The sequence below is a fragment of the Microtus ochrogaster genome, unplaced genomic scaffold, assembly GCF_000317375.1.
Source record: "Microtus ochrogaster isolate Prairie Vole_2 unplaced genomic scaffold, MicOch1.0 UNK137, whole genome shotgun sequence".
In the NCBI taxonomy this organism is placed as follows: Eukaryota; Metazoa; Chordata; class Mammalia; order Rodentia; family Cricetidae; genus Microtus; species Microtus ochrogaster.
The window spans coordinates 530,415-544,830 of record NW_004949235.1 but is presented as its reverse complement, the minus strand read 5'-3'; the positions used below and the strand labels follow the sequence as shown (position 1 = coordinate 544,830).

Genomic DNA, 14,416 nt, shown 5'->3' with positions numbered 1-14,416 from the left:
GTGCACATATACTGAAGGGAAGATGTAGCTGAGTGCAGAAGGAGACGTCTGAGAGATGCAGAGAGAAGTGTTATGTAGCTGTCTGTAAAGAGATGTAGCTCTGTGGACAGAGGTTTTCAGAAAGGGATTTCTTCAGTTGAGAGAAGGTTACCATCAGGAAAGTGTGTGCTTGTTCCTTTTTTCTTATGTTACCATCAGAAAGCGTGTGTTTCCTTATCTACCCTCAGATAGAAAAGTCTAGCCCTCAAAGAAGAAATTTTCCTAAGTCCTCACTGCTCTGAAGACATGCTTTTGCTACCCAGGATGCAGTCCTGGGAGCTGGACTCCCAAGCTGCAGTTTAAATGTCAGCATCTGCCATGTAACCACTGTGTCAGACTGACAGCCACCCTAATGGCCAGACCGTGACCTAGGTGACCTATTTCCAGTAGTCATCTAACAGATAATTAGCAACTTGGAAGAGGAATGTTTACAATGCACTAAAAGCATGTACTGCTGTTGGAGAAATATCATAAAAGATATCTTTAATGTGAACACTACATTATACAATGAAAAACATGTACAAGGTGCCACGTCCACCCAGCTGCCCACGCTGACACAGACCGTCTTCAGCCAGGCAGCCTTAGTCCACTGTGCTTCCTTGTGCTCCGCTCTCCAGCTCTGACACTCTGCTTAGTAGTTATGGCTCAGCAAGCATGCCACCAAGCCCTCCGCAGCCCCAAGACTGGCACGCACACACCGTAAGACAGCAGATCAGCCTTCTCACTAATAAATATAAACTTAGCAATCTGATCCGCTTCACCGGAGCCAACTGTTTTCACATAGGGATGGTCTGCTTCTTGTGGAACTAGAGAGAATACACTGTTCTTCACAGTGGAACTCAGGGCGTTCTAAATACAAGCACAGCGTGTTTGGGCCAGGGATAGACTTTCTTGTTAACAAGTTTATTTGTCTTCACAAAGGGTAGCTACAGCCATTCACGGCTGCAGCAGATTGCAGTTGGGTGTTCCGGTTGTGCTCTGAAACCCCATAGTCTTCCTAGTGACTGGCCCTAGGGCTGTGGCTCTCCAGTGACAGGGAGGCCCCTTAGTCTCCATTTTCATCACTGGCTTTCTCGGGGATGACTTCCAGGCTCCGGCGTGGCTTCTGGGCCTCAGAGTTTTCAGTGCCTGGTTTGTTCAGTCCACACGAAACAGCTGCATAATGGATCTGCTTCAGATTCTCCAACGTCTCATTCTTAGCATATTTCAAAAGATCCGCTTGTCCCTAGAACAAAACATGGGATTAGACAGCATTAGACAGACATGACCACTGCTGGGCTCTGCAGCACAGACCTTCTGTGCAAACACACGAACTTTTCAGCACCTTCTACTTAAAACATGGTCACCTCTCTAGGAGCACACTGCTCTCTGGACTGCTTAAGTCAGCTCTTTCAGTGACTGCCAGTCCAATCTTGATTGTTCCTTTTAATGCTTTCTTTAAAACCCTGAAATAAACTGTCCTATAGATGTTCCCCTCCTGGAGGGGTGGCCCCGTTCCTGGGAAGCTGGAGACACTTATGTCCTTATGTCGCTATGCCATGGACAGTTACCTTTCTCTGAGAACACAGATGACAGAAACAACTCAAGAGAGGAAGACTTTATTTATTTATTTATATTTATTTTGTTTGTTTGTTTTGAGACGTCTTCTCTGCAATTCTGGAGCCTGTCCATAGACCAGGATGGCCTTGAACTCACAGAAATCCACCTGTCAGCTCCCCAGTGCTGGGATTAAAGGCGTGTGCCACCACTGCCCGGCAGAAGGCTTTATTTAGACTCATAGTTTAAGGCTAGCGTCCATCATCATGGGGAGGTCATGGTGGTGCAGGAATACGGAACAGCTCCTCACATTGTGTCTGTAGCCAGGAAGCAGATACTGGAGGTCAGGCTGGACCATAAAACCTCAAGCCAGCCTTTCAGTGATCTTTCTCTAGCAAGGTTCCACCTCCAAAGGTCACACAGTGGTCAGAACAGTGCCACCGGCTAGGGTGTCCTACTGGGCATTCACATTCAAACTCTATCTGAAACACCATGCAAATGCTGGGGTGGTAGAGCTGCCTGCAAAGCCCACAGGAGACCCTGGTGACACCGACTGTGGGAGCTGTCATGCTCCAGGAAGTGACGCGGGCACTGGTTCACCCAACCACACTTAGAGACATTTCTGTGTCACCAGCCTCCTGTCACCAGGGGTAAAAAAGGATTTCTACATGAGGAATCGCGTGGCACACACCCAGACATATCTGCGTGACAATGCACACAACTGTAGTACAATCAGAACCAGGGCATGACATTTGCAGTGTGCTCCTTAGCTGTTTGTTACTTTCTCTCAAGCAGTTAAGCCACACTAGCCCAGGGCTACAAAGATCTCTCCTGTGCTCCCTTATCTCCTGACAACCCTGCTGTGAAATCAGCCTGCCAACAGGCCTTCCAAAGTGCTGAGTGAGCTCAGAGCGGCCTCACTGCTCTGTGCTCTCAGCCCAGTTTAGCCCTGTATGAAGTCTGACCATCGGCCTGATACATAGTAACCAACACATGTCAGGAAGAAAACGGGGAGAGACTGGCACAGTTGGTCTGTGTGGTTTGCCTACCACGTCACTTGGCTCTGGGGGCTGGGCTGCCGTGTGCACCTTGGGTATAGAGGATTACTCTTCTGTCTTCATTCCCATAGCATAAGACCCTTCCACTGTAACACCAAAAGTGTCTGCACTGCTAAGACGCAGTCCCCGTGAGACGGCAGAGCTGCCACACCGCTGCCCGCGGTGACCAAGTCAACATCTACTGCCTACCACTGATAGCTTTTCCTATTTGTGTTTTTGCACTGAACAATGCACCCTTGTCTGGATAGGCCATGGTTTACTTATCCACTATCCACTCACCTACCAAAGACATCTGGGCTACTTCCACATTCTGGCAATTTTTTTTAAGTCTTTGGGCATAATTTTTCAAGTCATTTTAATAAATGCCAAGGAGTGTGATAGCTTTATCATGTTAGTAAGACATGCACAGTTTCTTACAACTGTTTTCCCAGGCACCATTCTCAATCCGGCCAGTAGTGGATAAAGTCCTGCCGCTCTGCCTCCCAGCCAGCATTTGGTGCTGCCTAATAAGAATGTCTTGGCAACTCACTGTCTCAATTTTGAATTTATAATAACACAATTTTGAACACTGTTTTGTTCATCTTCTGGATACTGTTTTTGGCCACATGTCTTCAGGCTTTCTGAAAGCCAGAAGTCACCTGAGCCCTAATGGCCGACCTGTGAGAACGCCACCTATTTGGAAATCACTCCTTTATCTGATGGCAAGGATTTTCTTATAATTTGCGTCTTCCTTTGACACTGTCTTTCACAGAGCAGTTTTAGTTATAACGAGATCAGTGTCTATGGTGGCAAGTCTACGGCTATCACTGTCACACGCAATACTAACACACTTGCCAGCCGTCTCCTTAGCATTAGTTCTGGCTTCCCCTTCAGACCCATAGTCCATGTACCCCAAGTCAGTTTTCATATGTGACATTAGGTCGCTTCAGAATTAATTACTGGAAAGAGTCTTTGCCTTGTTTACTGAGGTGCCTCTGCTCAGTCAATTGTGCTCCTTGAAGTTGTCTGCAGCTCTGCGAATACCATGGTGTTTTAGTTACTATAAAATTTCAGCAGACCTCTAAGTCAGGTAGTTTCAATGCCCCCACCCCAACTTCAGTAATATTACTATAGTTTTTTTCCCCCTTAAATGCTGCATTTCTGGGCTCTTCTCAGTGTTGACATTCAGTTTGGAATCAGCTTGTTGGTATACGCAAAATAAGGGGCTGGGATTTTGGTTGGAATTGTAATTAATCTACAAGTCCAGTTGAACAGCATCAAGCGCTTGCCAACACGGAGTCACATCTATGGACGCTATGAGGGCTAATTTTGGATGTGACTTGACTACATCTGGAACTCAACCCTTAGTCAGATCTTAGTCAGGAAGACCCACAATAAATCTGGGCCCCAGCTTCTAGTAGCAGCTAGACACGGAAGGACTTCACTTTTTGCTGCTTGCCCTCACACTCACCTATCCTGTTGTGGAGGGTTCCTTCACTGACAGACAGGAGAGCTGACTTCTTTGGCATTCTATCACAGACTGAAGGCCAACATCTCTCCGGAAATCAACTCCTGAGCCAGATTGGGACTGCTGAGATTTCCAGCCTTGGGGATCAAGCAATCACCAGGCTCCTGTCCCTGCCAGGGTCCACTGTTGGACTAGCCAGACTGATGCTGTAGCCAGACTAACGAATCCTTTCTAGTTCATATACATCCATCCTGCATTGTTTAGTCCTTTTGGATTTTTTGGCCAGCATTTTATAGTTTATAGTTTTTTTTATGTTAGTTTAATATAATTTTTCTAAATTGATACTTAAAGATTTTACTTATGCGTGTGCTAATGTGCTTTTTAATTCAATTCCCCTTCTTTGTTGGTGTAGAAGAAGTGGTTTTTGTATAGTAACTGCATGCTGCAACTTCGAAAAAACACCGACTTTACAGTCTGTGACAGTCAGCTTCAGCTGTCAGCTAAAAACACCGACTTTACAGTCTGTGACAGTCAGCTTCAGCTGTCAGCTTCACACATCTGGGAACAAGAGGGAGCCACAACTGAGGAAATGTCCCTGTCAGACTGGCCGATGGGCATGTGTGGGGCTTTTCTTGACCGCTAATTGATGCAGCATGTCTCAAACCACGGTGAGTGTCTCCACCAGAAGAATGGTCGTAGGCTATGTAGGAAAGCAAGCTGAGCAAGCCAGGGAGCAGTTTCGGTTCCTGCCTCCAGCTCCTGCCCGGCTTCCCCCATGACAGGCTGTGACCTGTAACCTCAAATAAATTCTTCTTCTCCAGAGTTGCTTTTGATCATAGTGTTTAGCATATGTCTTATTTTTCTACTGCTGTGATAAAACATCAAAAATAAAAGCAATTTAGGAAGGAAAGGAGTTATTTAAATTTTTTGTTTGTTTGTTTTGGTTTTTCAAGACAGGGTTTCTCTGTAGCTTTGGTGCTGGAACTAGCTCTTGTAGACCAGGCTGCCTTGAACTCATAGAGATTCACCTGTCTCTGCCTCCCAAGTGCTGGGATTAAAGGTGTGCGCCACCACCACCCGGCTTTGTTTAATCTTACAGTTTACAGTTTATCATCCAGGGAAGTCAGGGCAGGAACCCAGAAGCAGGAGTTGATGCAGAGGCCATGGAGGAGTGCTGCTTACTGGCTTGTTCCCAATGGCTTGCTGAGCCTGTGTTCATATAGCATCCAGGACCACTTGCCCAAGAGTAAAGCAACCCACGATGAGCTGGGCTCCCCACATCAATCACCAATCAAGAAAATGCACCAAAGGCTGTGCACAGGTCAAACTGGTGGGCATTTCTCAGCTGAGGCTCCCTATTCTGAGATGACTCTAGTCTGTGTCTAGCTGAAATCAAAACTAACCAGTGCATCTCAGCAACACAAAACAGATCAGAACACAGTTCAAGGAATTTTTACTTATTAATTCTTTCAGGTATTGTACATAAACAATCATCTCACCATTGAACAAAAACAAGTCTTTTTATTCCTTCTCTATCTGCACCCTTTATCTTACTGCATTGGCTAGAGTTTCTGATTCGGTGCTGACAGCTGGTGCAGTAACGGTGTTGCTGAGGTTCTTACACAAAGCATTTAGTGTGTGAGCTGCGGGCGTCTGCAGATATCCTAGCGGTGTTGACGCCCCTCCCCCCACTCTACTGTGAATGGACACTATGGGTGGGTGCTGGGATCCATGGAATCATCTGCACCCACTGCTAGGACTGCCCTTCTCCCCAATGTGCTGTTATTCGAGTTAGTCTGTGTGTTCATATGTTAAATATCCATATTTCAATACATGTGACACAAGGTTTTACATTTTCCCCTACACCGTTGAGAACATCAGGTTATACTTAGGGTTTTGTCGTTGGTTTGACTATCAGGGTGATAGCAGTCTTACAGAGTGAGTCTGGAAGAACAGACTTCTTAAGAAATTGGTCCATTCCCTGTATGTCACCAAGTTTGTGGACACAGAGTGCTTTACGATCTTCCCTTGATAATCTCTGAATGTCCATAGGATATGAAATTCTTTTATTTTATCCACTAGTAATTTTTGTCATATCTTTTCCCCACTCAGCCTAGCTAGAGGTTTATTGATTTTTTATGTTTGTTTATTAAACAGATTTTTGTCTTGTTAATTTTTTAAAGCTTATTTACTGTTTTCAACTCTATTGATTACTCCTTGAATATTACTTTTGTTAATGAAAATTAGTTGGTATTCAGTGAAAATGCCTAGCTGTAATACCCTCTATGGCTTAACATGTTCCAAACTGAGCTCTGGACCCCATGTTTCTCAGCACACGCTTCCCTTCATTAGAGCAACCCCATTCCTAACGTCCCTGACGCAATGACCCTGGTGTTGCCACTGGCTCCTCTGTCACCTCAGCCACTGCACCTGCGAGCAGTAGTTTCTGCCTGGGCTTTCAGATCAAGGTCTTCAGCTTCGTGCCAGCCTCACTCGCACCGCACGCTAAGTTACCGTCATCTTTCTCTGACCCCACTGTCAGCATGACCAGGTCATAACACATCTTCTCTTTCTTAGCTTACAACCCTTTAGTGAGTTTTGCTTGGAGTGAGGATCAAAGTCCTTGTTTGTGTCTCTGAGTCCTGCCCCACTGCTGGCATTTTATCCCCGTATCTCCTGCCTCGTTCACTTAGCCCTCACTATTCTAGGCTACTGATGCCAGCAGGTCCCCTCCACGTGGGCCTTCCATGTGCAGAATGAACCAGCGCCTCCTTCAGGTCACAACACTGATAAGTCCTTCCAGAACTGAACTGGCATGCCTGCCCACAGCCCTCCGGGCCCTTTCCTGAGTAGCTTTCCATACTCACAACCACCTGAGGTGCTTTTGGGCTGAGGCTTTGGGAGTGTGCGGACCCCTGAGCCTAGAGCATTAGCAGTTACTTGGTAAGGGGTCAGTGAGGACAGCTGAATGAATGCACAGCAAAGATACGCAGTTTCTTCTCTAGAACATTCAGTTCTGCCTTTCTCTGTGCTTGTACCTGTGACAGAGGAATACTTTATTTTTAATGCACATTGAGAATAAGAAACCAGGTTTTGCTGCTCTCTGTCAGCATATATAGACCTACCACATGATAAAAGGAGTTTTAAAAATAAAGACCCTGAAAAGCACAGAATTCTGTGTAATAACAGGGCTCTTGGCTGCTTTTGTTACCCAAATTTAGGTGGGTCATTACGACATCTGAAACAGATTGATCAGGTGTCAAACCACTATCCATGAGGCAGAAAACGGGCTCACAGGCAACACATCTAAGTTTGGGGGCAGCTGCACCTGGCCCGATGCTGTCCATGTGGTTTCTGAAATGAACTACCGCATTCAGCTCTCCACTGTGAAGACCAGAGTCTGACAGAGGCAGTACTCACTGAGGTGGCACTCACAGCCTCATTCTGAAGCCTTTACAGAACAAGAAGTTCTAACAATACTGCTGCCCACTGACCAAGGGTGAGCAACAGTGGTTTCAGATGAGAAACTCACACTGCGCTCAGTTTCAAAGTCTGCTTTGAATTTTGTAACTTACTCTGTTTGATTTTTATCTCAAAAGAACTCTACTAAACTTAGGTCAAAATGCTAAAGGTTTTTCCTTTGGCACACAAAATAAACTCTAAAAGATGCCGCTCTAAGAATTCTACCAGAATTCAATGATGCACTACACTCCTTAAGCTCCTCCCTAGGAAGCAAGCAGCCCTCTAACACACAGACCACGGAAAGACACAATGGACAAAGCTACAGACTGCTGCCCCTGGGAAACACAGATGCAGAAATCTTCAATAAAACACTACAACATAAAGAAGAACATCAGCCATGGATTTATCATGCAGGGTTAGTTATAGGTGAATAAGCCGATAAATATAATACATAATATAAATGAACTTAAAGACAAAATCACATGATTATCTAAGAACTATCTCAAAAAAAATGTTTACTGTACCTAGCAATCAGGGAAATGAAAATCGAAACAACTTTTGAGATTTCATCTCACCCCAGTGGACAAAAAATTGCTGGTTCTCCACCCAAAAACGTTCTGGAGAAGAGGAGCCCTCACTCACTCCTTATGATGCTGGGAACTGGTGCAGCCACTCTGGAAATCACTGTGTAGAATTCTCAGAAAGCTAAAACTAAAACCACCATGTGACCCATTTCTTTAGCCCCTGGTGTCTGTCTCAAGGACCTGGCGTTCCACTCCACAGACAGTTGCTTAGCAATGTTCACTGTCCCCCAATTGCAATAGATAAAAAATGGAAACCACCTAAATGTCCTTCAACAGATAACCATGGAAACATGGTTCACACAGACCCTAGAGTACTATCCAGTTTTAAGGAAGAGAAGCGTGAAGTGTACGAGCACGTGCACGGACCTAGAAATGATTATATTGAGTGATGTAACCATGGCCTGCAAAGACAGACACCTTATGTTCTCTCCCATCTGTGTTTTTTAGCTCCAAATCTTCATATGTGATTCTATAACACGGACTAAACACAGAAACCAGGACAGCACAGAGGGACCCCAGGGTCAGGAGTGGGAGCAGGAAGGGGAGATGGAAACGCGAGGAGAAGGATGCAGAAGGAAAGAAGAGGGAGACACAACCACACCATGGTGTTTGATGAAGCCTCAATGAATCCCATTATAGTCTCTAAAAGCACATGTGTGTGTGTATATAGACATGTATGTATTATATGTTATTGTGGGTAAATTTAAAATAACATGACTTCTTAAGGCCTTTCCAAACATTTTTGGCATTATTTGTACTTGTCCCTCTCCCTAGGGCTTCTAGCAAAGTGTACAAAAAATACCCTGCTTTGACCTTCTTTTTTGTTGCTTTTTCCTAATTAATTTTATGTTTATTAATTTATAAATATGCCTGCATGCCAGAAGGTATCAGATCCTATTACAGACAGTTGTGAGCCACCATGTGGTTGTTGGGAATCGAACTCAGGACCTCTGGAAGAGCAGCTGGTGCTCTTAACCGCTGAGCCATCTCTCTAGCCTCTGCTTTGACCTTCTTATCCACTAGAAACACAGAAGACTGTGGCAATCCTTATCAATACCTTGATCAATGCCCCAGGGACAGTGCCAACTTAGGCTGAGGCCTAGACAGCACCAAAGCCGAGAAAAACAGACTTCAGCCCAGTTACAAACTCAGGCCTAGCCATGTGCTGCCCCTGCCTGGTGACTACAGCTGTATGCATCTCATTTTCCTACCATCCTGTAGATCTGCATGCAAGAGGGCCATGCTTCTGTGTCCCTCAGAGACACCACACAGTGAGTGCAGCTGCTATGCCATTTCTCATGAGAATCTTCTGCAAAGCGACAGACAATGGAGTCTGCAAAATCCAACATACATCTCATGTCAGCACACACACAGCCAAGATAGCAGGAAGTGGTTACACATTTTATGCAGGCAGTCACGTCATGAAGTCTGTAGTAAGTATTTTATGATCACTGCTTTAGGAGATGGGAGACTCATCTACAAAGTGAGTATGCTTCAATTTGCTACATCATAGGCATTTAGAACCTTACAAGCCAAAGGCCCAAGCCCCCTTTAAAAGCTCTGAACAAACAATGGAGACCAGCGGGTGACAGACATCAGGGTATGTCAGGAGAACATAGAGATTGTTTAGAGCATCGGATCACACGTGTAGATCCTGTGCAATACAACAATGGGCACAATCAAAACGTGAAGTTAGACACCTTAAATGTGTACACCCAAAAATAAATTTTATTACTAGTAGGCTGGGGATGTGGCTCAGGCTACAGTCCTTGCCCAGCATGTGTAAAACCCCGAGCCCAATCTTGAGAACTGAAAAAAGGGTAGGCAAGATAATGAGATATTGTACTTCAGATTGTTCCAATCTATTTGAGGCACAACACTGAGCAAATTCTAGTATCCATATGGTCTTTAAGCATTAATGGAATGTTGATGTAGACTCCCTGATGACTCCAGAAAGTGCACCACTCTGGCAGAGATGCTGATAATACAGAGTGATGAACGCAACAGATATGGGAGACCTTGAAACCTGCCTCTCAACTCTGCAATAAACTTAAACATTACAAAAATAAAATAAATAAAAGACCTTTTAAAAACATGGGTACTATTTAATGTTTTCTTTACTTTTTTTTTCTTTTTAGAAAATATTTATTTTTATGTGTATGGGTATATGGCCTACAGGTACATCTGTGTGCTAGGTATGTGCAGTGTCTGTGGAGACCAGAAGAGGGTGCCTGACCACCTGGAACTGAAATTGTGGATGTTTGTGAGTTGCTATGTAGGTGCTGGGACTCAAAACCGGGTCTCCTGGAAGGGTGGTCAGTTCCGAGCCATTGCTCCGGCCTTAGTACCTTTCTTTGAGCTGCAATTGAAAGTAGCTCAGAGGGTTCTGGATCGTAATGACAGTGCTAAGTCTGAAACCACAAAGCTCAGTTATGTCAGACAAAAGAGCAAAGCCTTCTGGAAACACTAGCCACCGTTTACTGAATGACTGCCTTGCGTCGCTGCTGTAGTCAGTGTTGTAAAGACTGCTCGTGACAGTCTCATGTGTCTGTGAAGACACTCTTCTGCTCCTATCTGATAGCAAGGACGCTGAATTTGGACAAATGGGAGACTTTGGCCAAGGCAGAATCTGAAGAGCAGATTACAGTGACATACACCTTACTTCCTTACGTGTGTGTCTTGTGTTCCTTTTAGGTAAATGTGAGCCCCACCTAAGGAAAGCTGAACCTCACTCACTGAGGCAAAGGAAACGGAATCCCCACCATCTCAATGGACTCTGTGTTGCCACTGCAGCTACACACGCTTTTTGTGACTTAAAATACTGAAGCGGAAACAGAGACTTTCAGCTCTTGTGTGCTGAATGAGCAATGCGTGACTTCAACGGTTGGATTGTGGGAGCATCCCTCACGACCCTCTCTTGGGGAAGCCAGAGGAAGGCCTCCTATTGGTCAGGCCCACTTTCCACTGAAGTCTCACTAAACCTCGCAATGGAAACAAGGTCACCCAACATCAAGTAATTCACAGCTATAGCAACAGGCACAGGCATCTCTCCAGGCCTGAGCACTGTCCAAATGTGCCCGTGTATCTCCCATCCTGTGGGTCCCCACACAGCCACTCGTGACTCAGGGTGAGCGTGCACTGCTAGGAAAGGGCACTGCTCTCTGCTGCCCCTCACATCCTACAGCAGCCCTGGGAGAGGCAGTGGAGGGCGTATGCAACTCTACAGTGCAGCATCCCAGTCATACAAGGACGGCAGGTTCATCTTTGCTTTTGAGTCTTGAAACTCTTACCATCACTCTGGGCTCTTATCTAATTTTTGGTTATCCCCCAACTTACCAAAGCTCTATAAAATTTCAAATAAAAAATCAATTTAATTTAAATCAAGTAAAAAATGCCATTCTCTCGAGAACGCAATTTCCTACTTTCAGCACCTCAGATGGAGGTTCCTAGGCAGCACTGCAGAGGAGGTATCGACCACAGTATTTTCTTATTGGCTCTGATGTGTCACAGGCAGGCAGACTATGGCACAGTACAGACACTCAGGTGACAGACGGGGAGGAGTGGGCCGGGACCAGCTCCACACCTCTGCGGGTACCAGAAGCAGCACACAGGACCCTTCCCTCACACGGGGAATGTGGGGGGTCTCTCAGCACATTCTGTGTGACCACACAGAAGCCGAGGAATCACCGTGCACTGGTATGGTCCCTGGGATGTGCTGTGTTTAAAACAGATCAGAAAGAGCAGCCTGCCCAATGATGAACACTATGTTCACACACGACTCAATTAGAAATTAGTTTCCAGTCAAGGACAGCTTTCCAGGAAAACCAGGAACACATTACTAGTAACATAGTAACTAAACTGGGAACACATGACATCACTAGTAATATAGTCATGACATCACTAGACCATCATTAAGACAGTCTGCAAGGTTCTAAGGGAAGTACTGGCCTAGGATAAACAAAGAAGATCTAGATTATGTCTATACAGACACCATCTGGTCAATTGACTTATTTTTGGCAAAAGTCGTATGTTCCTAGAGAGAATAAGTCTCTAATTGCTTTTGGAGTTTTGCTCCTATCCTTGTTTCTGAGGGCAAAGAGCGCAGGACACGGAACCAGCTGGCATTTCACATGATGGCAGCTGGGTTTTAACCAGCTTCTTTAACCCACTGAACACTCACTATATGAGCACTCTGCACCCGCCCTTAAGTGAGAGTCCAGCCATGGTCCCTATATTCAAGGCAGGTGAGCTCCCAACAAAACAATGTCTTCTGAGTGGCTCTGGCCAACACCACATGGGTCAGGAAAAGCACACAGCTGCCTTTTGCTAATCACAGAATTGGGGGGGGGGAGCCCATCTTAAGCCACTAGTTTTGTTACATAGCAGTAGGAACCTGGAACAGCCAGTGAAGGTAGCCATCTTTGGACCAGTGGATTGGTGCTGGGGAAGAGCCAATCCGAGGAGTCTGTCACTGTGGGATGCCTGGCTGGGCCAGCAAACACCATAGAGGCTCCCTTATCTGATGGAGGAAGGTCATTGGTTAAGTAATAAAGAAACTGCTTGGTCTCATAGGTTAAAACATAGGTGGGAGGAGTAAACAGAACAGAATGCTGGGAGGAAGAGGAAATGAGCTCAGAGGCCATGCTCCCCTCTCCTGGGCAGACGCTATAGCTCTGCTCTCTGAGGCAGAAGCATGAAGCTCAGACCCAGGATGGACGTAGGCTAGAATCTTTCCCGGTAAGACTGATGCTACACAGATTATTAGAGATGGGTTGATTGGGATATGAGAATTAGCCTGTAAGGGCTAGAGTTAATGGGCCAAACAGTGTTTAAAGAATACAGTTGTGTGTTGTTATTTCTGGTGTAAAGCTAGCCGTGCGGGAGCCGGGCGGGACTAAGAGCAGGCCCGTAGCTCCTTCAACACTTATCACATCACGGGGGGCCAAGGAGAGGCCGGGCAGTAAAGCAGTAGATGGATGAGCAGGAGCGAGCAGCAGGAAGAATGCAGGGATGCACAGAGCGGAGCAGGCAGAGCACTGGCCCTGAGGGACACAGACATTTCAGGCCACCAGGGCAGGAATACAGTGTTTTGTTACCAGAGTTCCCTCAGGTCTCTCATGATCCCCCGTGTGTGCTAACACCTCTCATCCATTCTAGTCTCAGAGAAGTTTTGTTCCTGATAACCAGCTGCACCAGGGTTTTCCACCATGGAATTCTGCCACCTCCTGTGACATGGCCTCCCAGTTGGCTTCCTGCTCCAATGCCCGAGTGCTGTGATCACAGACATGTAACACCACATGACATTTAACAGACAGTTACATGGGAAACCATAAAAATACTATAAGAAAATACTAAAGAAACTTCTATCGTACACTCAACCAAACAAGGGAAGTCCAAATTTAACGATGGTCTTCTATGTTCTATGTTTGGAGCTGAGGATAAACAACTGGAGGGAAGGAGAGAAGAGGCTGTGGCACTGGGCCAGTTCAGACAGGAAACTGAGTAGAGTGTACTTCAGGGCAGTCACTGAGGTTGGGGTCTGAAGCCGGGGAGGGAGCTCCAAGCCAATTGTAAGTGTGGGATAGATAGTAAAGGTGACGCCTTGATGGGTATGAGACAGGAAAGGGCTGATGGTGCGATTCAGCAATAGAGCTTGTCCAGCATCAACAGGTACTGTGTTCTCTCCCCAGTACCCACTGCATACACCAGACAAGATTAATGGCAAGTGCTATACTTCAGAACAGAGCAACAATGCTTAGAGATATAGCAATATTGCTTATAAATATCATGAAATTTAAATATTGTAGCAAAGAATCTGGCTGCCATCTGCCCATGTCCTGAGGCTAATTTAAAAATTAAAGGACTAATTTTATTTGGCAGGAGAAATTTAAAGACATGTTGGGTCTATGGCATCGTTACTGCTGAAAATGCTTATGCAGGTCCTCTATGAAAAAGTACAAGACAGAAAGAAATATAAAATATAGCAAGAAAAAGAAGAAGACTGGGAAGCTTAATATTATAGCCAAGGTTTGTGCTGGAAGAGAGGCCACAACTATCAAGGACAATTGGCCTTTCAGATTAGGCCCACTCTGAGCTGGAACAAAGGGAAGACTGTCTTCAGGGCAAGACCCACCCAGCTAAGTCTCCAACAATTCCAAGAAAACAACTGAATAAAAGTGACTGCTAATGTGATTAAAGGCACAGGGCCCATCCCAAGCTGGCAGCCAAATGGCCTACAGGGTGCAAGAGTGAAGCAGTGGCGGGTCTTCTCCTCCAGTGTCAGAGTGAAG

General features: G+C 45.6%; 1 protein-coding gene across 1 annotated transcript in view; it reads right to left on the bottom strand.

The window, feature by feature from the left end:
• Positions 1–504: 504 nt before the first annotated feature.
• The window catches only part of Plcl2 (phospholipase C like 2), a 185,573-nt gene continuing 171,661 nt past the window's right edge, over positions 505–14,416 (bottom strand). Inside the window, exon 6 of the mRNA XM_013355475.2 lies at positions 505–1,264. Within this exon, the coding sequence (XP_013210929.1) occupies positions 1,085–1,264 (180 nt within the window). The 3' untranslated portion in view covers positions 505–1,084. The remainder of the gene's footprint in view (positions 1,265–14,416) is intronic.